The sequence below is a fragment of the Rhinoraja longicauda genome, chromosome 15, assembly GCF_053455715.1.
Source record: "Rhinoraja longicauda isolate Sanriku21f chromosome 15, sRhiLon1.1, whole genome shotgun sequence".
Taxonomy (NCBI): Eukaryota; Metazoa; Chordata; class Chondrichthyes; order Rajiformes; family Arhynchobatidae; genus Rhinoraja; species Rhinoraja longicauda.
The window spans coordinates 46833189-46857185 of record NC_135967.1 but is presented as its reverse complement, the minus strand read 5'-3'; the positions used below and the strand labels follow the sequence as shown (position 1 = coordinate 46857185).

At 44.6% G+C, this 23997-nt stretch overlaps 1 protein-coding gene across 9 annotated transcripts in view; it reads left to right on the top strand.

Annotated features, from left to right (window-relative positions):
- The first annotated feature begins 369 nt into the window (after positions 1–369).
- The window catches only part of hdx (highly divergent homeobox), a 96729-nt gene continuing 73101 nt past the window's right edge, over positions 370–23997 (top strand). For all 9 annotated transcript variants that reach the window (XM_078412046.1, XM_078412053.1, XM_078412050.1 and 6 more), the window contains exons 1-2: positions 370–474; positions 14752–14862. In XM_078412046.1, coding sequence (XP_078268172.1) covers positions 14845–14862 — 18 coding nt within the window. In that variant the 5' untranslated portion in view covers positions 370–474; positions 14752–14844. The remainder of the gene's footprint in view (positions 475–14751; positions 14863–23997) is intronic.

The following is a 23997-nucleotide window of genomic DNA, read 5'->3' as shown; positions in this document are numbered from 1 at the left end:
CCCATTCCTTCTCTCCTGAGATGCTGCCTGACCTGCTGAGTTACTCCAGCATTTTGTGAATAAATACCTTCGATTTGTACCAGCATCTGCAGTTATTTTCTTATATATTCCTTCCTTCTCTCTCTCTCTCTCTCTCTCTCTCTCTCTTTCTTTCTCTTTCTCTCTCGCAGAGATGCTGCCTGACCCGCTGGGTTACTCCAGGTTTATTTTGTGTCCACCCTTGGTCAGGTCAGGCTGCAGGCCGCCCAGCAGGCCCACAGAGCGTTGCCATGGAGACGCCGAGCGCTGGCTGGCCGGCCGGCCGCGCCCCCCCCCCGCGCCTGCGCACTGCGGCGCTCTCCCCCCCTCCCCTCCCCGTTGCCCGCGTCACGATCATGAGCGCGGTGTGCGATTGGCCGCGGCTGATTTCATTGTCTGGCCCGGAGAGCAGGAGAATTCAGCTGAATTGATATCCGTCTGATTTCGTCGCAAAAGGTACGCGCCGCTGATTTTAACATGAATTCAACCGGATTTGAGGAGTTTTTTCCTCCCTCTCGGGCCGCCGGCCCTGTCCTGCCCGCGGGCGATGGCGGACAGTGGGGTAAAGTTGGCGGCTGAGCGTGGCCTGGTAGGTCATCCCAAATCCCCCTTGGATATCCAAGTTCACATCTCCTGCCCAATTCACAATGCCCCCTGGAGCAAACTTTACCCCCCCCCCCCCCCACCTCATCCTCCCTCCATCCTCCTCAGCTCCACCAGCCCTTACCCTCTTCCCCTGCCCTGAGGCGGGGGAGACGGAGAGGGAGGGAGGGAGGGAGGGAGATTTCACACGAGAGCAGCCCCGGCCGCCTGACTCCACTCATGCGCACAGCAGCCGCTGGCTGGCTGGCTGGGATCTCCAGTGATTGCAAGCAAGCACGCAGGGTGGGTGGGTGGTGCAAGATCCTGTGCAAAATAATGTCTCTCGATATTGCATTGGAGTTAATTAACGTGCAGCAAGAGTAATGGATGAGCCGAGAATTACCTCAACACAGTCTTCAAGAGAGAGTTAGATTTAGCTCTTAACCCTAAGGGAATCAAGGGATATGGGGGGGGGGGGGACAAAAAAAAAGCAGGAACTGATTTTAGATGATCAGCCATGATCATACTGAATGGCGGTGCTGGCTCGAAGGGCCGAATGGCCTGTGCTGTTCTGCGTGTTTGTGCCACAGACAAGATATTGCATATTGTGGCATTACATGTGTGTGTGTGTGCTGTTCAGAGTGTATATGCCAGAGGCAAGATATTGCATGTTGTGACAATGTGCTACATCTTGTCTATTTTCTATGTTTCTCTGATGTGATGCCACACCGTGCAACGTGTTCTCAATGTGCAACATAAATGCAGACAGCACACTGAATTTGTACTGAATTATAATAAGGTTATTATCTGGTTTAATGTGACAACATGCAATATATTGTCTCTGGCATGTACACTCTGAACAGCACACACACATGTAATGCCACAATATGCAATATCTTGTCTGTGGCTCAAACACGCAGAACAGCACACAAACACACACATTATACGCCACAAATGTACAATATCCTGTCTCTCAGGCACGTACACTCAGAACAGCACTCTCACTCACACATATTGAGTGAAGCACAAACACTTGGTGTGCAGAGCAACTGTGCACTGGGAGTCATTTACTTCAATACAGTGTTACAAAAATGCAGTGCAGCCAAACAGGGCAGTGGAGTTAATTAACGTGAAGCAAGAGTAGTGAATGAGCCGAGAATGACAAAAACACAGTCTCCTGTCATGCCACACCATACAATGTGTTTTCTACGTGCAACATTAATGCAGAACAGCACACTGAATTTGTACTGAATTATAACAAGATTACAATCTGGTTTAATGCCACAATGTGCAACATCTTGTCTCTGTGGCAGGTATATGCAGAAGAACACTCACTCACACATATTTAGTGAAGCACAAACACAGTGCATTGTTGTACCGAGCAACTGTACTCTGAGATTAATTTACTTTCATATATCATGCAGTGTTACAAAAATGCAGTGCAGCCAAACAGGGTAGTAGAGTTAATTAACGTGCGACAGAGTTATGAATGAGCCGAGAATTACCAAAACACAGCCTGGTTTATTGCCATACTATGCAAGGTGTTTTTTTATATGGAACGTAAACACACAACAGCACACAGAATTTTTACTTAATTCTAACAGATTATGTTCTGATACTTTTTAAATTAGAATGTATTAGGTTACGTTGTGCACACAAACACAAATTTAGGGAAGCATTGTGCCAAGCAACTGAATGCTGGGACTTGCTTTAATATATCATTCAGCGTGATGAAAGTGCAGCCAAACAAGGTGTTGGATGTGGCACTTGTGCAGTAGAGTCGTATAGTTTTAGAATGATTTGATAATGACTAAAACACTATCTGGTTTAATATCAATGTGTTCTCTGTAAATGTAGATGTAAATGTGGAACAGCACACACATACATTTACTGAAACACAAACACAAAGTGCATTGTTGTGTAGTGAAACTGTACACTGGGATTAATTTACTTTAATATATCGTGCAGTTTAACAAAAAAACACAGTGCAGCCAAACAGGGTCCTGCATGTGGCAATGGAGTTAATCTAATTAATGTGTAGCAGAGTAAGATATTTTGGAATGATCCAAGAATTGTTATCATTCAATCTGGTTTAATGCTTCTCGTGTGCAACATGTTGTCTGTGTGGAATATAAATGCAGAACCGTGCACACTTATTTTTAGTGAAGCACAAACACAGTGCATTGCCGTGCAGTGCAATTGTACGCTGGGATTAATCTGCTTTAATATATCATGCAGCACAGCCGAAAAGGACAGTGGAGTTAATTAATTTGCATGCAGCAAAGAAATGAATTAGCCGAGAATTATCAACACAAGGCCTGGTTTAATGCCATACCATGCAACGTAAACGCACAACTGTTCACTGATATTTTAACTAAATTCTAACAGATTACACTCTGGTATATCACGCACAACACACACACACACACACACACACACACACACACACACACACACACACACACACACACACACATGTACAAACACAGTGTACTGGTATGCAGAGCGACTGAATACTGAGATGAATGTACTTTAATATATCATGCACTGTCATAAAAATGAAGTGCAGACAAACAGGGTCTTGATGTGGCAATCAATGTGCAGCAGAGTAATCTAGTTTTAGAACGATCAGAAAATCACTAAAACACAATCTGGTTTAATGCCACAATATGCAAGATGTTGTCTGTGTGGAACATAAATGTGGAACAGCACACACAGATTCAGTGAAGTGCAAACACAGTTCATTGGAGTACAGAGCAACTGTACACTGGGACTGATTTACTTTGCAGTTTAACTATAAATTGCAGACCTAAATGGGAACTTTGATGTGGCAATGGAGTTAATTGACGTTCAGGAAAATAATATATTTCAGAATGAATTGGGAATTACCAAAAATAACCAGTCTGCTTTAATGCCACAATATGAATATGCAAGATGTTCACTATGTTTAATATACACACAGAATAACACGCACACACAAATTTAGTGAAGGACAGACACACTGAATTGTTGTGTCGAGCAACTGGACGCTGAGAGTAATTTACTTCAATATGTCAAGCAGTGTAACAAAAAGGCAGCATAGCCGAACAGGGTCTTGGATGCGGCAATGGAGTTATCTAATTAATGTACAGCAGAGTAATATAGTATTGGAATGATGCAGCAATTATTAAAACACGGTCGGGATTAATATCACAATATACAAGATGTGCTCTGAGGAACATAAACACAGAACAGCACACACACATTTAGTGAAACACAAACACAGTGTATTGAGCAAACAACAACCTCACACTGGAACTGATTTATTTTAATACATCATGCACTGTAAGAAAAAAGACAATTTTTTTACCGCTTAATCAATTATGACAGATATTATCATGAATAACAGAACAATACAAAATTATTGCAGACAACATTCCAAAACTGTTGCAGAACCTAATCTCATGCATTCTAATACAAAAAGTACAGCAACGTGATCTGTTAGAATTTAGTACAAATTAACTTGGCATAATGTAACATTCTTCAATAAAATGTAATTCAATGCAATATAATACAGCGTTCATTTACTGCTTAAAAATGTAATTTAACAGAATACAATTTTGCACAGCTTGATCTAGTTTAAGACACATCATATAATTTAATGTGCAACACAAGCTAATTCAAAGCAGTGCACTGGTGATTTTGATTCTTCCAAATTTGGCTGGTTCTCCTGTCCAAGCTCAACGTCACTTGAGCACTGCAGTTAACATTCCAAATAAATGAACCCTTTCTGACAAAGCCCGAAATAATTGTTTCTATTGCAATGAAAGAATGTGCATTGACAGTCGCTAGGATGAGAAAGCCCCGCTGGGAATTGCTAGCCGTTCACTTACTGTAGAGAAGCTGTAAATAGCGAGAGTAAATCGATATAATACCACACGCAAGGAAGGGGATGTGATCATAACAAGAGGTTGAGTTGCCGAATGGCATTGGTGCTATTTGATTTCACATTTTTTTCTAATTGTTTCTTTACACTCAAGAAGATGAAAATGTTATGTCTTAATTCATTGCAATTTTTTAACCTTTTTGATACTGGAGCCAGCAGGCTAACACTTCTTGGTAAACTAAGGACAACTTGTTCTTGCTAAGTTCTCATTTCCCTCTTGAACCTTTCTCCACCCATTGTATTTCTCACATGCCTCTGGTAAAACCTCGGATAATTTAAAAGACATTGTGGTAAACTGTGTGGATACCAAAGGCTGTTTTACATATAAAGTAACGTATTTAAAATCCATCCCACGTCGCTCCCTCACGACTGCTTTCCATTGGTCACCCACTCCACTTCACCCCGACCCAATTAATGGAGCTAGAGTGAAGGCAACACAAATTATCTTATAGCACGAAGATAGACACGAAAAGCTGAAGTAACTCGGCCAGACAGGCAGCATTTCTGGAGAGAAGGAATGGGTGACGTTTCGGGGCGAGACCCTTCTTCAGACTGGTCAGGGATAAGGGAAACAAGAGGTATAGACGGTGATGTGGTGTGATAAAGAACAATGAATGAAAGATATGCAAAAAAGTAACGATGATAAAGGAAACAGGCCATTGTAAGCTGTTTATAAGGTAAAAATGCAAAGCTAGTGTGACTTGGATGGAGAGAGAGGGAATGCCAGGGAATGCCAGGTCTACCTGAAGTGAGAGTGCTGGCTCGAAGGGCCAAATGGCAGTGGTGGCCTCCTCCTGCACCTATTTTCTATGAGAGAAATCAATATTCATATCACTGGGCTGCAAGCTGCCCAAGCGAAATATGAGATGCTGTTCCTCCAATGTGCATTTAGCCTTACTCTTGACAATGGAGGAGACTGAGGACAGAAAGGTCTGTGTGGGAATGGGAAGGAGAATTAATGTATCCAGCAACCGGGAGATCAAGGTGTTCCGAGAAACGAACGCCCAGTCTGCGTTTGGTCTCGCCGATATATGAGTCCACATCTTGAACAACGGATATAGTAGATGAGGTTGGAGGAGGTGCAAGTGAACCTCAGCCTAACCTGAAAGGACTGTCGGGGTAGCTGGACAGAGTCGAGGGAGGAGGTATAGCGACAGGTGTTGCATCTTCTGCGGTTGCTGCGGAAGGCACCTGGGGAGGGGGTGGTTTGGGTGGGAAGGGATGAGTTAACCAGGGGTTTTGCTGAGGGAACGGTCTCTGTGGAAGGAGGAGAGGGGTGTAGATGGGAAAATATGGCTAGTGGTGGGATCCCGTTGGAGGTGGGAGAAATTTCAGAGGATTATGTGATGGCTGACGGGGTGGAAGGTGAGGACTAGGGGGACTGTGTCTCTGTTGCGACTAGGTGGAGGGGGAGCAAGGGCGGAGCTGTGGGATACCGAGGAGACACGAGTGAGGGCCTCATCTATGATGGGAGAGGGGAACCCCTGTTCCCTAAAGAATCTCGGATGTTCTAGTATGGAATACCTCATCTTGGGCACAGATGCGGCGTAGACGGAGGAATTGGGGGTAGGGGATAGAGTCTGCAGGAAGCAGGGTGGGAAGAAGTGTAGTCGAGATAGATGTGGGAATCAGTGGGTTTGTAATAGTTGTCAGTCAATATTCTATATCTCCTGTGATGGAGACGGTGAGATCAAGAGATGGGAGGGAGGTGTCGGAGATGGTCCAAGTAAATTTGAGTGCAGGATGGAAATTGGTGGTGAAGTTGATGAAGTCCATGAGTTCTGCACGGGTGCAGGAGGTAGCACCGATGCAGTCGTCAGTGTAGCGGAGGTAGAGTTCGGGGATAGGGCTAGTGTACGCCTGGAACAGGGATTGTTCGACGTACCCCACAAAGAGGCAGGCATAGCTAGGGCCCATGCGAGTGCCCATGGCTATAATAGACATTAGACAATAGGTGCAGGAGTAGGCCATTCGGCCCTTCGAGCCAGCACCGCCATTGAATGTGATCATGGCTGATCATTCTCAATCAGTACCCCGTTCCTGCCTTCTCCCCATACCCCCTGACTCCGCTATCATTAAGAGTATCTAACTCTCTCTTGAAAGCATTCAGAGAATTGGCCTCCACTGCCTTCTGAGGCAGAGAATTCCACAGATTCACAACTCTCTGACTGAAAAAGGTTTTTCCTCATCTCCGTTCTCAATGGCCTACCCCTTATTCTAAAACATGTAATCTGGACAATTGGTGGGAGGAGAAACAATTGGTGGGTGGAGGTGTGGAGTAAATTTGAGTGCAGGATGGAAATTGGTGGTGAAGTTAAGGAAGTCCATGAGTTCTGCACGGGTGCAGGAGGTAGCACCGATGCAGTCATCAATGTAACGGAGATAGAGTTCGGGGATAGGGCCAGTGTATGCCTGGAACAGCACTACTTTTATTGCTCCTACCAAGGGGACTTTAATTCACTTGCCCCATTATAACCTTAGTCAAGCTTCACCAGATCAATAAAAATGTTTTGCTGCCTTACTGGCTATTGCTCAAAGCAAATTTGACACCAAGCCAAATTAATAGATATTAGTGCAGATGATAAAATGCCTTTTCCTGGTTGAGTTTTTCAACATAGAAACATAGAAAATAGATGCAGGAGTAGGCCATTCGGCCCTTCGAGGCCAGCACCACCATTCTATATGATCATGGCTGATCATCCAAAATCAGTACCCCGTTCCGGCTTTTTCCACATATCCCTTGATTTCGTTAACCCTAAGAGCTAAATGAACTCTCTCTTGAATACGTCCAGTGAATTGGCCTCCAACATTATATCTCCATTTCAAACTGACCTCACCAGTGTCCCCATTTGTGGTTGCTTGTAATAATAACAAGTGATATTTTTCATGGTCGTCTATTTGCCTCTACTACTTCTCTTCCCCTTCCTTTTCCTACCCACCGGACTAAACATCTGATGTCCCCTGCAGCAACAGCAGCTCTGAACTCAACAGTCAATTCAAGAGCGTTTCATTGCCATATGTACCGACAATGGAACAATGAAATTCTTACTTGCAGCAGCATTACAGGCCTGCAAACACAATACGATAGATAATATGTAATGAACAAAATTCATTAAATTAATATCCCCAATTATAGTGCAAAAAGAAACCCAGAGTCCTTATAAGTTAGTAACAGAATTAGTTATTTGGCCCATCAAGTCTACTCCGCCATTCAATCATGGCTGATCTATCTTTCCTGCTGAGCCCCATTCTCCTGCCTTCTCCCCATAACTCCTGACACCCGTATTAATCAAGAATCGATCAATCTCTGCCTTACAAATATCCACTGACATGCCGCCATTGCCTTAGACAATAGACAATAGGTGCAGGAGTAGGCCATTCGGCCCTTCGAGCCAGCACCGCCATTCAATGTGATCATGGCTGATCATTCTCAATCAGTAACCCGTTCCTGCTTTCTCCCCATACCCCCTGACTCCGCTATCCTTAAGCGCTCTATCTAGCTCTCTCTTGAATGTATTCAGAGAATTGGCCTCCACTGCCCTCTGAGGCAGAGAATTCCACAGATTCACAACTCTGACTAAAAAAGTTTCTCCTCAGCTCAGTTCTAAATGGCCTACCCCTTATTCTTAAACTGTGGCCCCTGGTTCTGGACTCCCCCAACATTGGGAACATGTTTCCTGCCTCTTAACGTGTCCAACCCCTTAATAATCTTATACGTTTCGATAAGATCTCCTCTCATCCTTCTAAATTCCAGTGTATACAAACCTAGTCGCTCCAGTCTTTCAACATATGACAGTCCCGCCATTCCGGGAATTAACCTAGTAAACCTACGCTGCACGCCCTCAATAGCAAGAATATCCTTCCTCAAATTTGGAGACCAAAACTGCACACAGTACTCCAGGTGCGGTCTCACTAGGGCCCTGTACAACTGCGGTCTTAACGACTACCGTCCGGTAGCACTCACACCGGTCATCACAAAGTGCTTCGAGAGACTGGTCCTGCAGCACATCAAAGCCAGCCTCCCACCCACCTTCGACCCATACCAGTTTGCCTACAGAGCAAATAGGTCTACAGGGGATGCCATCGACACTGCTCTTCACACTGCACTGACCCACCTTGAACACCAGGGGAGCTATGTGAGGATGCTCTTTCTCGACTTCAGCTCTGCCTTTAACACGGTCATCCCGAGCAGACTGGTCACCAAACTTTCCGACCTTGGATTTTCCCTAACCATCTGCAAATGGATCAAGGACTTCCTGACCAACCGCCCCCAGACAGTCAAAATAGGCCCTCACCTCTCCTCCACCATTACACTGAGCACCGGCTCACCACAGGGCTGTGTGTTGAGCCCCATCCTTTACTCCCTCTACACTCACGACTGCGCCCCCACCCATCCCACCAACACCATCATCAAGTTCGCGGATGACACGACTGTGGTTGGACTTATCTCAGAAGGAGATGAGACAGCCTATAGGGATGAAATCCAAAGGCTGGCAGCATGGTGTTCAGTGAACAATCTGGTCCTGAACTCCTCCAAAACAAAGGAACTTATAATTGACTTTAGAAAAACCAGTGGAGATTACGACCCACTCTACATCAATGGGGTCTGCGTGGAAAGGGTACCAGCTTTCAGGTTCCTGGGTACGCACATCGCAGAGGATCTCACCTGGTCTACCAACACCATCACCACAGTAAAGAAGGCACAGCAGAGACTCCACTTCCTGAGGATCCTCAGGAAAACCAACCTGCAGGAGAAGCTCATGTTGTCCTTCTATCGCTGCTCCATCGAGAGTGTGCTGGCATACTGTATAACCACATGGTATGCCAGCTGCTCAGAAAAGGACAGGAAGGCCCTTCAGAGGGTCATCACGACGGCCCAGAAAATCATCGGCTGCTCACTGCCCTCCCTGGAGCACCTGTTCAGCCTGCGCTGCCTCAGTAGAGCAGGCAAAATAATAAAAGATCCATCCCACCCCGGCCACCGTCTGTTTGTTCATCTGCCCTCTGGTCGACGTTTCAGGTCAATCAAATCCCGAACAAACAGACTTAAGAACAGTTTTTACCCCAGGGCCATACGAGAACTGAACACTACCTGTGCACTAGGCAACACCGTTAAAAAATCTTGTACTTAATTTAATTGTATTTATGTATTTATTTGTTTTTGCATTTATTGCATATATGTTTGTACGCACCGTCAGGTTTGGCTGTTTTTTTAATTTCGTTGTACTCGTTGCAATGACAATAAATGAATATTATTATTATTATTATTAGAAGGACCTCTTTGCTCCTTCTGTGGCAATGAATTCCACAGATTCACCACCTTCCGACTAAAGAAATTCCTCCTCGTCTCCTTTCTAAAGACACGTCTTTTAATTCTGAGGCTGTGCCCTCTGGTCCAAGACTCTCCCACTAGTGGAAGCATCCTCTCCGCATCCACTCAATCCAGGCCTTTCACTTTTCACCTTTGTGCACCAAACAGTCCATAGATCATAGTTGAGGTTAGTGTTGCGTAGTGTTCAATAGTCTGATGGTTTTTGGGAAGAAGCTATTCTAGAAGGTGGTAGTCACGGATTTCAGACTCCTATACCTTCTTCTCAAATGGCAGGAGTGACATGAGATCATGGCCAAGGTGTTGTGGGTCTTTGATTATACTAGCTGCAATTTTGAGGAAACGCCTCCTACAGATCCCTTCCCTGGTGGGGAGGTCTGTACCCACGGTAGACCGGCCAATGTCCACCACTTTTTGTAATCTCCTTTATTCCTGAGCATTCGAGTTGCTAAACTGGGCCATGATACAGCCAGTCAATCGTCTCTCACTGGTTTTTCTTTCCTCCGTTAATGATCTCTTCGAAGACACTTTGTTTTCCCGACACTGAGCTTACTCAACCAACCTTACTTCCATTGAGCTGATCTCCACCCACCTTCCCATGTTGGACAATGTTATTCTGTCCTTCACAACTACTAACTTTCTTCATCATTCTTTTTCTTCCATCAAAGCTTAGATTTGTACCAAGGAGCCCTTGTTTCTAACCCTATCATTGCAGTGAGCTGGCTGTCATTGAAGTCACTGATGACATTGTATGCATTTATCATTTCTTGACCTAATGCGACTTTTGATGCATCTTGTGTAGGAAAGAACTGCAGATGCTGGTTTAAATCTGTACTGTGCGCAGTACTGTGTGCAGTTTTGGTCTCCAAATTTGAGGAAGGATATTCTTGTTATTGAGGGCGTGCAGCGTAGGTTTGCTAGGTTAATTCTCGGAATGGCGTCATATGTTGAAAGACTGGAGCGACGAGGCTTGTATACACTGGAATTTAGAAGGATGAGAAGAGATCTTATCGAAACGTATAAGATTATTAAAGGGTTGGACACGTTAGAGGCAGGAAACATGTTCCCAATGTTGGGGGAGTCCAGAACAAGGGGCCACAGTTTAAGAATAAGGGGTAGGCCATTTAGAACTGAGATGAGGAAGAACTTTTTCTGTCAGAGAGTTGTGAATCTGTGGAATTCTCTGCCTCAGAAGGCAGTGGAGGCCAATTCTCTGAATGCATCCAAGAGAGAGCTAGATAGAGCTCTTAAGGATAACGGAGTCAGGGGGTATGGGGAGAAGGCAGGAACAGGGTACTGATTGAGAATGATCAGCCATGATCACATTGAATGGCGATGCTGGCTCGAAGGGCCAAATGGCCTCCTCCTGCACCTATTGTCTATTGTCTAAATCGAAGGTAGACACATCTTTGTCTATTTTGATGGATCTTCTTGTGTATACTTTACCACTGTCGGCTGTATGGATGGGACCACAGTTATAGGATAATTCTCTTGCATTCCATTTGGAGCCAAATCTATTCTCTGCCTTCTCTCAAATGTTTCCTGCTGCAACTGTGTGCCTCTCTCTCTTTCTCAATGTCTCCATTGTCCCAACACTTTTTAGAATGTTCCTCTAACAATCAGTGGGTGAACTGAACCTAATAGTGGGAAAATTGAAACTTCGGAAAATTGAACCCTTCATCCATCTGAAAAAGGGTTTTGACCTAAGACATCACCTATTCCTTTTTTCCAGAGATGCTGCTTGACCCGCTGAGTTACTCCAGCAATTTGTGTCTACCTTTGGTATAAACCAGCATCTGTAATTCCTTCCAATACATAGATTCTTACATTGTCTGTGTCATATTTGACCCCAGGGATCAGAACCACACGCAGAAAATGAATTTTCTTCATGATCTCATTACTTCCCTGCTTAACAGCTGAAACATTCAGTCACACATGTATTACCCCTAGACCTGGTTATTCCAATTTCTTTGGGACTGACATCCCTTTTTGTACTCTGTAAACCCATGCTTTAACTTGCGTCAAATTCATTCCTGTACTGGAATTTTGAAACTACTTTTCAAATCTCTATATGTTGTCATCACTTTCTCTTCCAGCCTTGAAACTACTTTGAATTGTTTGGGCTCCACTAGTTCGGGCTGCTCAGCAATCCCTAAATTTAATTGCTCAAGAATTCATGGCTGCATTTCAATTGCCAAAGTCATACACTCTGAAAGTTCCTCCCTAAATCTCTTGATGCCTCTTCTCTCTGAGTCAGTGCTTTAAGAGCTACTTATTTGTCAAAGCATTCTGATTGCTGCTACTTGCTGCTGATATTCATCTTCTCAATGTCTCCATTGTCCCAACACTTTTTAGAATGTTCCTCTAACAATCAGTGGGTGAACTGAACCTAATAGTGGGAAAATTGAAACTTCGGAAATTCATCTTAATGTGTTTTTTTTGTTGTTGAGGCTTCAGTGAAGCATCTTAGGACCTTTGATACATCAAAGGTTCTTGATAAATGGAAGTTGCTACTATTAAAAGATTGACGAGGGTAGAGATTTGGAGAAAATCTGAAAGGAAATTCCAGGTCTTGGTCGTCGTGTCGCTGAAGACACAGTTACCATTGGTTGAGTAATTAAATTCAGCGATGATCAGAGACCTGAATTGATTATGTCGATTTGGAATTTGCAGAGGATTTTGAGAGACTTTTTTGACACTAGAGATACATCCATGTATGGGGACCACTTGGGAGAGGTGTGAAGATCCTGTTCTCCATATACCAGGTTCTCCATATACCTGGTGAAGAACCGGGTATATATCAGAACCAGATATATTCCAGAACCAGGGGCCACAGTCTAAGAATAAAGGGGAGGCCATTTAAAACTGAGGTGAGAAAAAACCTTTTCACCCAGAGAGTTGTGAATTTGTGGAATTCTCTGCCACAGAAGGCAGTGGAGGCCAATTCACTGGATGAATTTAAAAGAGAGTTACATGGAGCTCTAGGGGCTAGCGGAATCAAGGGATATGGGGAGAAGGCAGGAACAGGTTACTGATTGTGGATGATCAGCCATGATCACAATGAATGGCAGTGATGGCTCGAAGGGGCAATTGGCCTCCTCCTGCACCTATTTTTAATGTTTCTAGATCAGCCGTGATCTGACTGAATGGTGCAACAGCCTCAAAGGGCACTAGGGATTGCTGCTATTTCATTGTTCTTGTGTTCTTGGTAAAGGAGGGACTTGAAATCAAGGCTGAGATTTAAAATCAGCCACGACATGTCTGGAAGCCATAACACGCGAGTTATGGGGCGACGTGTGGATGGGAAGATGTGACTTATAATTACAGTGTAATATTTACCCATGAAGAATAAATTGGTCATGCTACTTATAGTCAGAAAATAGTTTTCAGATATAAACTGTAGCTTTAGTTTATCTAAACTGCCCATTAATCACAATTTATTTGAATTACTTACTTATTTAAACCGAGCAAAGCTAATGTACACAGCAAGTTCAAATATGATAACTTGAATCAAATAACTTAATAGCAGGATATGCATTTATTATGGCATCTGCACTTAAAATGTAAACATCAATTTGTGTGTGTGTGTTACTATTGTTATTTGGATAAGATTAATCAATTTACCTGAATGATTTGTTTTTCGAGTATTACAAATTATGTGCTGAAGGGAGATAGTCAGCAATCGTGTGATTTATGACTTCTTTGGAGGCCATTTTGTTGTGGTTTGCATCTTGATAATCATTTTTCAATAATTATTTTAATTGCAACAGCCACCTGTGGGATTATGCTACATAGAAGGATGAGAGGAGATCTTATCGAAACGTATAAGATTATTAAGGGGTTGGACACGTTCGAGGCAGGAAACATGTTCCCAATGTTGGGGGCGTCCAGAACAAGGGGCCACAGTTTAAGAATAAGGGGTAGGCCATTTAGAACTGAGATGAGGAAAAACTTTTTCAGTCAGAGAGTTGTGAATCTGTGGAATTCTCTGCCTCAGAAGGCAGTGGAGGCCAATTCTCTGAATGCATTCAAGAGAGAGCTAGATAGAGCTCTTAAGGATAGCGGAGTCAGGGGGTATGGGAAGAAGGCAGGAATGGGGTACTGATTGAGAATGATCAGCCATGATCACATTGAATGGCGGTGTTGGCTCGAAGAGCCGAATGGCCTCCTCCTGCACCTATTGTCTATTGTCTATTGACAAAGGGAACTTTCAACAATCAACAGATAACTAAAAGAGCACTGTACAAGTACAGTATGAATGAATGAATGAATAAGTTTATTGGCCAAGTATGCATTTACAAGGAATGTGCCGCTCACAAATGACAACACAAACATACAGTTAACAATTAAGAGTAAAGCATAACCACATCAAAACAATAAGGATACAACATTACGGTCTAAACATGTGGGTGAAAATAAACCAGAACAAAAAAGAGTCTACAGACTTTGGTTATTGAGTAGAACTATCACTCGTGGGAAAAAGCTGTTTTTATTTGAGCAATGCAAATACATTTGTGTGTTTGTCAGGTAATGGAATATAGACTCTTCATTTATTGCATTAAATGGCTCGACTCCAATCACCTTTAATCCAATAAGTGTAATAATGCAGGAACAAGGAACTGCAGATGCTGGTTTACAAAACAGGACACAAAGTTGAGGAGTAACTCTGCGGGTCAGGCAGCATCTGTGCAGAACATGGTCCCGACCCGAAATGTCACCGGCCCACATTCTCCAGAGATGCTGCCTGCCCCGCAGAGTTACTCCACCACTCTGTGTCCTTTAGGTGTAATTATGTTCTTATTGCTCAATCGTACCTTTCTCAAATGTTGAAGTTACTCCTTTTGAAGAAGCCAGTTGTATTTTTTGTATTTTGATAAACCACTGGTTTCACCTCCAGCTGAGGAATCGTGAAGTGCAAGGTGGAGCAGCAGCCTTGACTTGCAAAGTTATCCTCGATCGAATGTGACAGCAGGCTCAGGAGCCAATCAGAATGGGGGATTGTCCACAGGTATGATTGAATTGATGCAAAATGTGATCAGATGAATACATAAAGAACTTGCTGTTTTGGAAGGATAGATGGAAGGAAATCTGGGCTTGCATAACCTGTACCAAGGCAACCAAAGCATTTCTTAAATTTACTCTAGTTCTTGCTTAGTTTAGTTTAGAGATAGATACAGTATGGAAACAGGCCCTTCGGCCCACTGAGTCTGCACCGACCAGCGATCACCGCACAATAACACTAGTCAACACACGCACGGGACAATTTACTTTTTTACCAAGCCAATTAACCTCCAAACCTGCACGTCTTTGGAGTGTGGGAGGAAACTGGAGATCGTGTAGGAAAACCCACGCAGGTCACGGGGTGAACGTACAAACTCCGCACCCATCATCAGGATCGAACCCGGGTCTCTGGCGCTGTGATGCAGCAACTCTACCACTGCGCCTGTCGTGCAAGACTGGAAGTACAGATGATATTGAAAGGTAGAAAATTGGAAAAGTAATTCAGTTGGATGTTAAAAAACTTAAAATCTGCTGCGCTCCATTTAGAGTAACAGGTGAGATAGCTCAAGTTACATTCACACGTCAGCCACAGTTGCAAGGTGGAGAGATTCTGTTTTGAATATACAGACTTTAATTCAAAAGCTAGAGTGTAATTTGATTCGCACTGACACCATGAGGCAATGCAAACGAGCCTTGAATATGCAATAATTGGAATGGATGCCGTCTGTTTTGTGCTCAATGACTGCTGGAAAACTTTCTTTTCAGGTAACCTGTGCCAGCATTCAATCATTCATGAGTCAATAATACAGTAGATGTAACTTTACCCAGGTTTTCGAAAGAGCCTTGATATGGTTCTCTGCAATAAAGTAATAAATAAAGTTAGGGAATGTGTATTCAATGGCTGTGTTGTGCAAGAAATTGCTGGCTGCAGGACAAGCAGCATAAAGTGGGAGTTATGGTAGGTATTTGCAGAGGAAGGAAGATGGATCGTGTTGTTCCACAAGGATCAGTGCTGGGTCTGCTGCTGCTCACAATTTACATTGAGGATTTAGACTCTGGAATCAAGAGCACATCTAAATTTGCAGTAGATGTGGATTGGCGGAGAGGCATAGGCAATGTAAGGGGACAGGAAACTTTTTTTAACGACATGAATGAGCTTGCAGAATGGTAAATAATTGGCAAAGGAAGTGAGAAGTGAATAAGCGTGAGGTAAAACAATTTTAAAGGAATGGAGAGGTTGTGTAGTACAAGAACTATAGGCATCCAGCATTTGTGTCAGAGAGGTTGACTGCAAATGCACCCAACATTAAAAAGTCATGCTAAGGCCATCAAATAAAAAACAAGCACTTGGATTGTTTTCCAGAAGGATAAGATAGAACATCAGTAAAGGTCATAAGCGATAGGAGCAGAATTAGGTCATTTGGTCCATCTAGTCTACTCTGCCATTCAGTCATGGCTGATATATCTTTCCCTCCTAACCCAGTTCTCATGCCTTCTCCCCATAACCCCTGGCAGAGCTTTGCTCACCTACGATGAGTCGTGTTTGGACTACATTTGAAATACTACATGCAGTTCTGTTTGCCATATTGTAAGAATATAAAGTCATTGGAGTGGGTGCAGAGGAGATCACAAAGATAACACGATATTAAAAGAAGGGTCTTTTTTTTTCTTGGCGAAAGAAGGCTAAAGCTCACTGAATGGAAATCTTTAAAACATAAGTTTTGAAAAGTTAACTGTAGGGAGAATGTTTCTATTTGTGGGGAAAGACCCCATGAAATTGGGGTCATCAACTCAAGACCGTCAACTATAGATCCAATAGGGAATTCAGAAGAAACCTCTTTTTGCAGAGAATGGTTAGAATCTGGCATCACTAGTGCACAGTGGTTAAAACTAATTGTGCAAGTACATTTAAAAGCAGGTCGAAAAGGCGCATGACAGAGAAGGGAAGAGAAGGCAGTGCTGACTTGTCTAAGGAAAGTTTGGCAAAGGCTTATTGGAAGCCCTGATGCTGGGAAGGACTGTTTGAACCACATGGCTTGTTTCTGTGCTGTTTTTCTTTTGTGGTCTGGGGAGATAATGGAAATTTACTCCCTTATCTCTAACCTTAATTGTAGTTGTTGTGTAATGTAAATTTTGTGCACCTACCATCCCGTCTACGTGATGCTATCAATGTTGATATTTTTTTATACAACAAAACAGCCTCTGATTTAAAATGTTCACATTTGCTTTCCCAGAAAACACAGTGCCTTTTAATATTGCTCGTGTTTTTGCTGATAGAATTGCTGCAGCTTGTTTCCAGCAACTGAGATCGAGAGGCTCCCAGCCCCAGACTTCACTTGGCACTGACACAGCCCCCCAATGTGAGTGAGTGAGGAGGGAAGGTTGGTTGCTGCTACAGATGCACCATAGAAAGCATTTTATCAGGATGCATTACAGCTTGGTTTGGGAACAGCTCCATCCAAGACCGCAAGAAATTGCAGAGAATTGTGGACACAGCCCAGACCATCACACAAACTACCTTCTCTTCCATTGACTCCATTCACACTTCACGCTGCCTCGGCAAGGCCAGCGGCATAATCAAGGATGAGTCACACCCTGGCCACTCCCTCTTCAACCCTCTCCCATCATGCAAAGGGTACAGGAGTGTTAAAACGCACACCTCCAGATTCAGGGATAGTTTCTTCCCAGCTGTTATCTGGCCACTAAATCATCCTACCAATTCATCCAATCCAATCCAATAGAACTTTATTGTCATTCGGTACAAGTACCGAACAAAATTTCAGCAGTCACAAAACACAACAAAAAAAAGAAAAAAGTACATAGGACACACGACCCCAAGACCAACATCCATCACAGTGAGTCCAAACACCCCCTCACTGTGATGGAAGGCAACAAAACTTCCACTCTCTTCCCCCCACGCCCACGGACAGGCAGCTCGACCCCTAACGAGGCGACCGACACGCACAGCCCCCGCAAGGGGATGGAAGGCCCCGCGGCCGAGCCGCACCGGGCACTGAAACGTCCCGCGGCCGAGCCGCGCCGGCGATGTTAAGTCCAGCGGCCGAGCCGCGCCGGGCGCTGGAAGGCCCCGCGGCCGAGCCGCACCGAGCGCTGAGACGTCCCGCGGCCGTACCGGGCGATGGAAGGCCCCGCGGCCGAGCCGCACCGGGCACTGTTAGGTTCCGCGGCCGAGCCGCGCCGGCGATGCTAAGTCCAGCGGCCGAGCCACGCCGGGCGATGGAAGGCCCCGCGGGCGATGGAAGGCCCCGCGGGCGATGGAAGGCCCCGCAGCCGAGCTGCGCCCCGGGGAAGAGACCTAATAAAAGAAAGGTTTCCCCCACCCCCCCCACCCCAGCACCCCACCCCACCCCACCCCCCCACGCATACACAGCCAAAAACAGAAACAAAAACCATCCCAACACCGACACACAAACAAAAAAAAAAGGAAAAAGTACACACAGACTGCCAGAGAGCCGCAGCCGTTAGGCGCAGCCACACGTGAGTCCACACCAGAGAACAGTGCTAAACTACTATCTACCTCTTTGGTGACCCTCGGACTATCCTTGATTGGATTTTGCTGGCTTTACCTTGCACTAAACGTTATTCCCTCATCAGAGTAGGAAAATAACTGCAGATGCTGGTACAAATCGAAGGTATCACAAAATGCTGGAGTAACTCCGCGGGTCAGGCAGCATCTAGGAGAGAGGGAATGGGTGATGTTTCGGGTCGAGACCCTTCTTCAGACCCTTTTTCTTCAGTCTGAAGAAGGGTCTCGACCCGAAACGTCACCCATTCCCTCTCTCCTAGATGCTGCCTGACCTGCTGAGTTTCTCCAACATTTTGTGATACCTTCGATTATTCCCTTATCATGTATCTATACATTGTAAAATGGCTTAATTGTAATCATTTCTGCTTTTGCTGTCATTCTGCTGACAGGTTAGCACGCAACAAAGGCTTTTCACTGTACCTCGGTACACGTGACAATAAACTCAACTGAACTGAACTGAACTGAACTGAAAGGTTGCATTATTTTGGTGCTCCGGACTAAAAGCATTCAGGCTGACCATGAGTTTGAGAGATCTGCCATTTATGACAAAGTTCCCAGAGCCTTGAATTGCTGGAGTTTGCTAGTTCTGTCCTAGAGAGTTGAAAGTATAGAAGTTGTCAAAAGAGAAAAGCAGAGATTGATATAGATTTGTTTTCAAATGGATGTCCCAAAACACCAAATTTATTATTTGTAGAGATCTGAGAAAATTCTGATTATAGGGTGGGTGCATGTTGTTATTTAAACACTTAAGGCCTTGGAACTAATATCCCCTGTGTAATTTTTCTGAAATTCACCCCTCATCTGATCCCATTGATGGAAAGTCTCCGTGCTGACAGTGCAGCAGGAATGCCATTGAGTTTGCATTTTACTTTTAGTGTATTTGGAGATCCACCCACAATTGGTTGTTTAGATTTAGATTTAGAGATACAGCGCGGAAACAGGCCCTTCGGCCCACCGAGTCCGTGCCGCCCAGCGATCCCCGCACATTAACACTATCCTACACACACTAGGGACAATTTTTACATTTACCCAGTCAATTAACCTACATGCCTGTACGTCTTTGGAGTGTGGGAGGAAACCGAAGATCTCGGAGAAAACCCACGCAGGTTACGGGGAGAACGTACAAACTCCGTACAGACGGCGCCCGTAGTCAGGATCGAACCTGAGTCTACGGCGCTGCATTCGCTGTAAGGCAGCAACTCTACCGCTGCGCCACCGTGCCGCCCGAAGGTTGTGGGTCAACTTTCACCATGGCGCTCCTGTACTTTTGTTACCGGAGGAACATGGAGCACCTATACACTTCTGCATCTGTGGAGCTATGTGCGCACTACAGGAGCTACCAGTATACAGCAATGCCAATGCCTACACAAGCCTCCACAGTCCTTGACGACCCTGTGATCTCAGTCTCTGAGGCCAAGGTCAGAGTTTGAGTCCATGAAAGTTGTCTGGCCAAATACTAAAGACCTGTGCAGGCCAACCAGCTGGAGTATTCAAGGACATGTTCAACCTTCTGCAGTCTGAAGTTCTCACCTGCTTCAAAGGGGTATCAATGCCCAAGAAGAGCATGGCGATTTGCATCAATGACTACTGTCTGACAGCATTTACATAAGCCGTAATATGCTACCAGACAGTAGTCATTGATGCAGGGGTATCGCTGCAGTTGTGCTTTGAGAGGTTGATTATGGCACAGTTCAACTCCCTTCTCAGAAATGACCTGCCTATTGCCACAACAGGTCAACAGCAAATGCTATCTCACTCTGCTCTGGACCATCTCGATAACAGGAAAACGTATATCAGGCTGCTGTTGTCAACTGCAAGTTCAAGTTCTGATAGCTGGACTTCCCTGCCTTCCTATGCAACTGGACTCTTGATGTCCTCATCGGCAAAGCTTCATCAGTGTGGATCAGTAACATCTCCTCACTGATTATCAACACTGGTGCATCTCAAGGCTGTAGGCTTAGTCTCCTGCTCTCGGTTATCTTTACACCCATGACCGTGAGATGAAGCACAGCTCTAATGCTATCCCTCTCTCTCCATCTTCTGATGTACTGATTGTATGCCATGTTGCCATCTTCCCCTCAGCTAACAATGAACCATTCTACATTTCCTTATCATCATCCGCTTTGATCTGTTGTTTTCAAACCTTATCCTTCTGTATCTCTAGACGCCCTCTCCCATGGCCCTCAGTCTGAAGAAGGGCCTTGACCTGAAACATCACCCATTCCTCCTATCCAGAGATGCTGCTTGTTCCGCTGAGTTACTCCATCATTTTTAGTCTACAGTGTAAACCAGCATCTGCAGTTCCTTCCCACAGCATCCATGACTTTGCCGGTGACACCACCGTGATCGGCCGGACGGTGGGTGGTGATGAGTCAACGTACAGGACAGAGGTAGAACACCTGGTCCCTGCAACGACGACCTCTCGCTCAGAGTCAACAAAACCGAGAAACTGACCATTGACGTCCGGAAGAGGAAGTCCGGAGATCAGGGGCCAGTGTGGAAGTCCGCAGACCACACGCCAGTGTGGAAGTCCACAGACCACGCGCCAGTGTGGAAGTCCAGGGAGACCAGGCGCCAGTGTGGAAGTCCGCAGACCACACGCCAGTGTGGAAGTTCGCAGACCACGCGCCAGTGTGGAAGTCCATAGACCAGGCGTCAGTGTGGAAGTCCGGAGACCAGGCGCCAGTGTGGAAGTCCGGAGACCAGGCGCCAGTGTGGAAATCCAGGGAGACCAGGCGCCAGTGTGGACGTCCGCAGACCACGCGCCAGTGTGGAAATCCAGGGAGACCAGGCGCCAGTGTGGAAGTCCGGAGACCAGGCGCCAGTGTGGAAGTCCGGAGACCAGGCGCCAGTGTGGAAGTCCGGAGACCAGGCGCCAGTGTTTATTGGTGGGTCTGATGTAGAGAGTTAGCAGCTTCAAATTCTTAAACGTTAACATCACAGATGATCCGTCCTGAGTCCTGAGTCCTGAGTCCTGAGTCCTGAGTCCTGAGTCCAGCACATAGATGCCATCACAAAGAAGATGCACCAGCGCTTCTACTTTCTTTTAGAAGTTTAAAGAGATTCGGTATGTCTTCGAATACTCTTAACAAATGATGTATGTAGAAAGTATTCTGACTGCTTGCATCATGCTTGGTATGACGGTTTAAAAGCACAGAAGGCTGTCTGTCGGGGGTCGTGGACTCGGGCTGCTCCATCACGGGCACAGTCTTCCACTCCATTGAGAGCATCTACACGAGGCGCTGCATTATCAAGGCAACATCTACCATTAAGGAAGCCCACTATCCGGGCCATGCCCTGTTTTCACTGCTATCATTGGGCAGGAGGTACAGAAGCCTGAAGTCCAGTATAGCAGGTTTAGGAACAGCTATTATCCTGCAACTATCAGATTCTTGCACCAACCTGCATACCCCTAATCCTACCTCGACAGTAGGACATGTATCCTCTTGCTCTACTGCAAACTTCTTTTTGTTTTCCTCGTTATGTTTTTGCACTGATGTCTTGTTTTGTGCAATTTTCTTTTAGAAGTTTATGTGTAATTTTTGTATAAATTATATATATTTGTTTTTGTTTGTCTGTTCATGTACCTGTGATGGATTTTCATTATTCCTGTATCTTACTGCGATTGTATAAATGACAATAAACTTGAACTTGAATGGAGCTAGTATTGAATGTCAAGACAATATAGGAACAGTTGTAGGATATCCAGCCCCTGAAACCTAATCTATCGGATAATTAGATCACTGTGATATGGGCTCAAATAGGCAGCCAGCATCATCAAGAACCCACACCACCCTGTGCACGCTCTTATTTCATTTCTGCCGTTGGGAAGGAGGTACACGACTCTGAAAACTAGAAAACTTCAAATGCCGAGGAGTCAATATCACCAACAACTTCTCCTGGACCGCCCGCATTGAAGCAACGACCAATAATGCACACCAATGCCTCTACTTCCTTAGAAGGCTTAGGAAGTTTGGCATGACCCCAACAACTCTCACCAACTTCTACAATTGCACCATAGAAACCATTTTATCAGGTTGCCTCACAGCTTGGTTTGGGAATAGCTCCATCCAAGACCGCAATAAATTGCAGCAAATTGTGGATGCAGCCCAGACCATCACGCAAACCAACCTCCCTGCCATTGACTCCATTTGTACCTCACGCTGCCTCGGCAAGGCCAGCAGCATAATCAAGGATGAGTCGCACCATGACCACTGCCTCTTCTTCCCTTTCCCATCTGGCAAAAGGTATAGAAGTGTGAAAACGCACTCGTCCAGATTAAGGGATGCTTTCTTTCTAGCTGTTATCAGGAAACTGAATTATCCTACCACAACCAGAGAGCAGTCCTGAACTACTGTCTACCTCTTCGGTGACCCTAGGACTATCCTTGATCGAACTTTACTGGCTTTACCTTGCACTAAATGTTATTCCCTTATTGTGTCTCTATATACTGTAAATAGATCGATTGTAAACATGTATTGTCTTTCTGCTGACAGGTTAGCACGCAACAAAAGCTTTTAACTGTATCTCAGTACACGTGACAATAAACTAAACTGAAATGAAAACTGTAACGTCCAGGTTCAGGAACAGCTTCCACACAAGAACCATCAGACTATTGAACACTACGAGCTCCACCTAAACTTCGAACTGTGAAATGTCTTGGTTTTATAATCAAATGTCAAGAATTATTTCTCTTACTGAACTGAACAAATCTTACTCTCATTGGCAAATTTTGGAAGTCAAGGGCGATGTGTAGAGAGATTGGTAATGACCCTCATTTGCATCAGTCTTCCAGAGAATCTGGATCCCCTACAGCTTGTGTACAGGGAAAACAGATCAATGAAAAACTTTAGGTATCAGAGCAACAACCGAGCCGACGCAGGAGTCCCAAGTGTTCTTTCTCTTCTGAAATAAAAACAAAAAAATGCTGGAAACACTCAGCAGGTCAAGCAGCATCTGTGAAGAGAGAAATAAAGTTAACGTTTCATGCCGTTTACCCACATTGGAACTCTGAAGAAGAGTCAACTTAGAGTTAACTTTATTTTTGAATCTCAGCATCTACAGTAATTTGTTCCTGTTTGGTAACTCATTACCTCTGCAGTCATTTGGGCTGCAATGAGACCACCTGCTGAGACATGCTGTTAGTGCAACTCATTACATTGCAGGTGCATCTCATTTAACACCACTGATCTTGATTCCATTGCCCAGTTTATTGATCGAAATTATTTTCTGCACCTTGTACACTTAACCCAGAATTGGAATCAAGCCAGCTGTTTGAAGCTGTTTTGCTGTAAACTTTGGAGTAATTGGAAGTAATTTATTCAGATTTTCAGATAATTTTGAGATTAATGGCATAATCATATCCACCTCATTTCTCCTCAATTTATTGCTCTGAGAAGATTTTCCAGTTCTTTGGCAAACAAAATGAAAGTTTCCTGCACTCCAAGTGGACAGTATTGATCTCCAGATGTGAATCATTGAAAGGAATTAAAAACCGTATGATTCACAACAACCAACAGAGAACACTTATATTACATCAGACGTCACTTCACGAGGTGTCCATTGCTTCTTATTCTTAAATCTGTTTCTTCACAA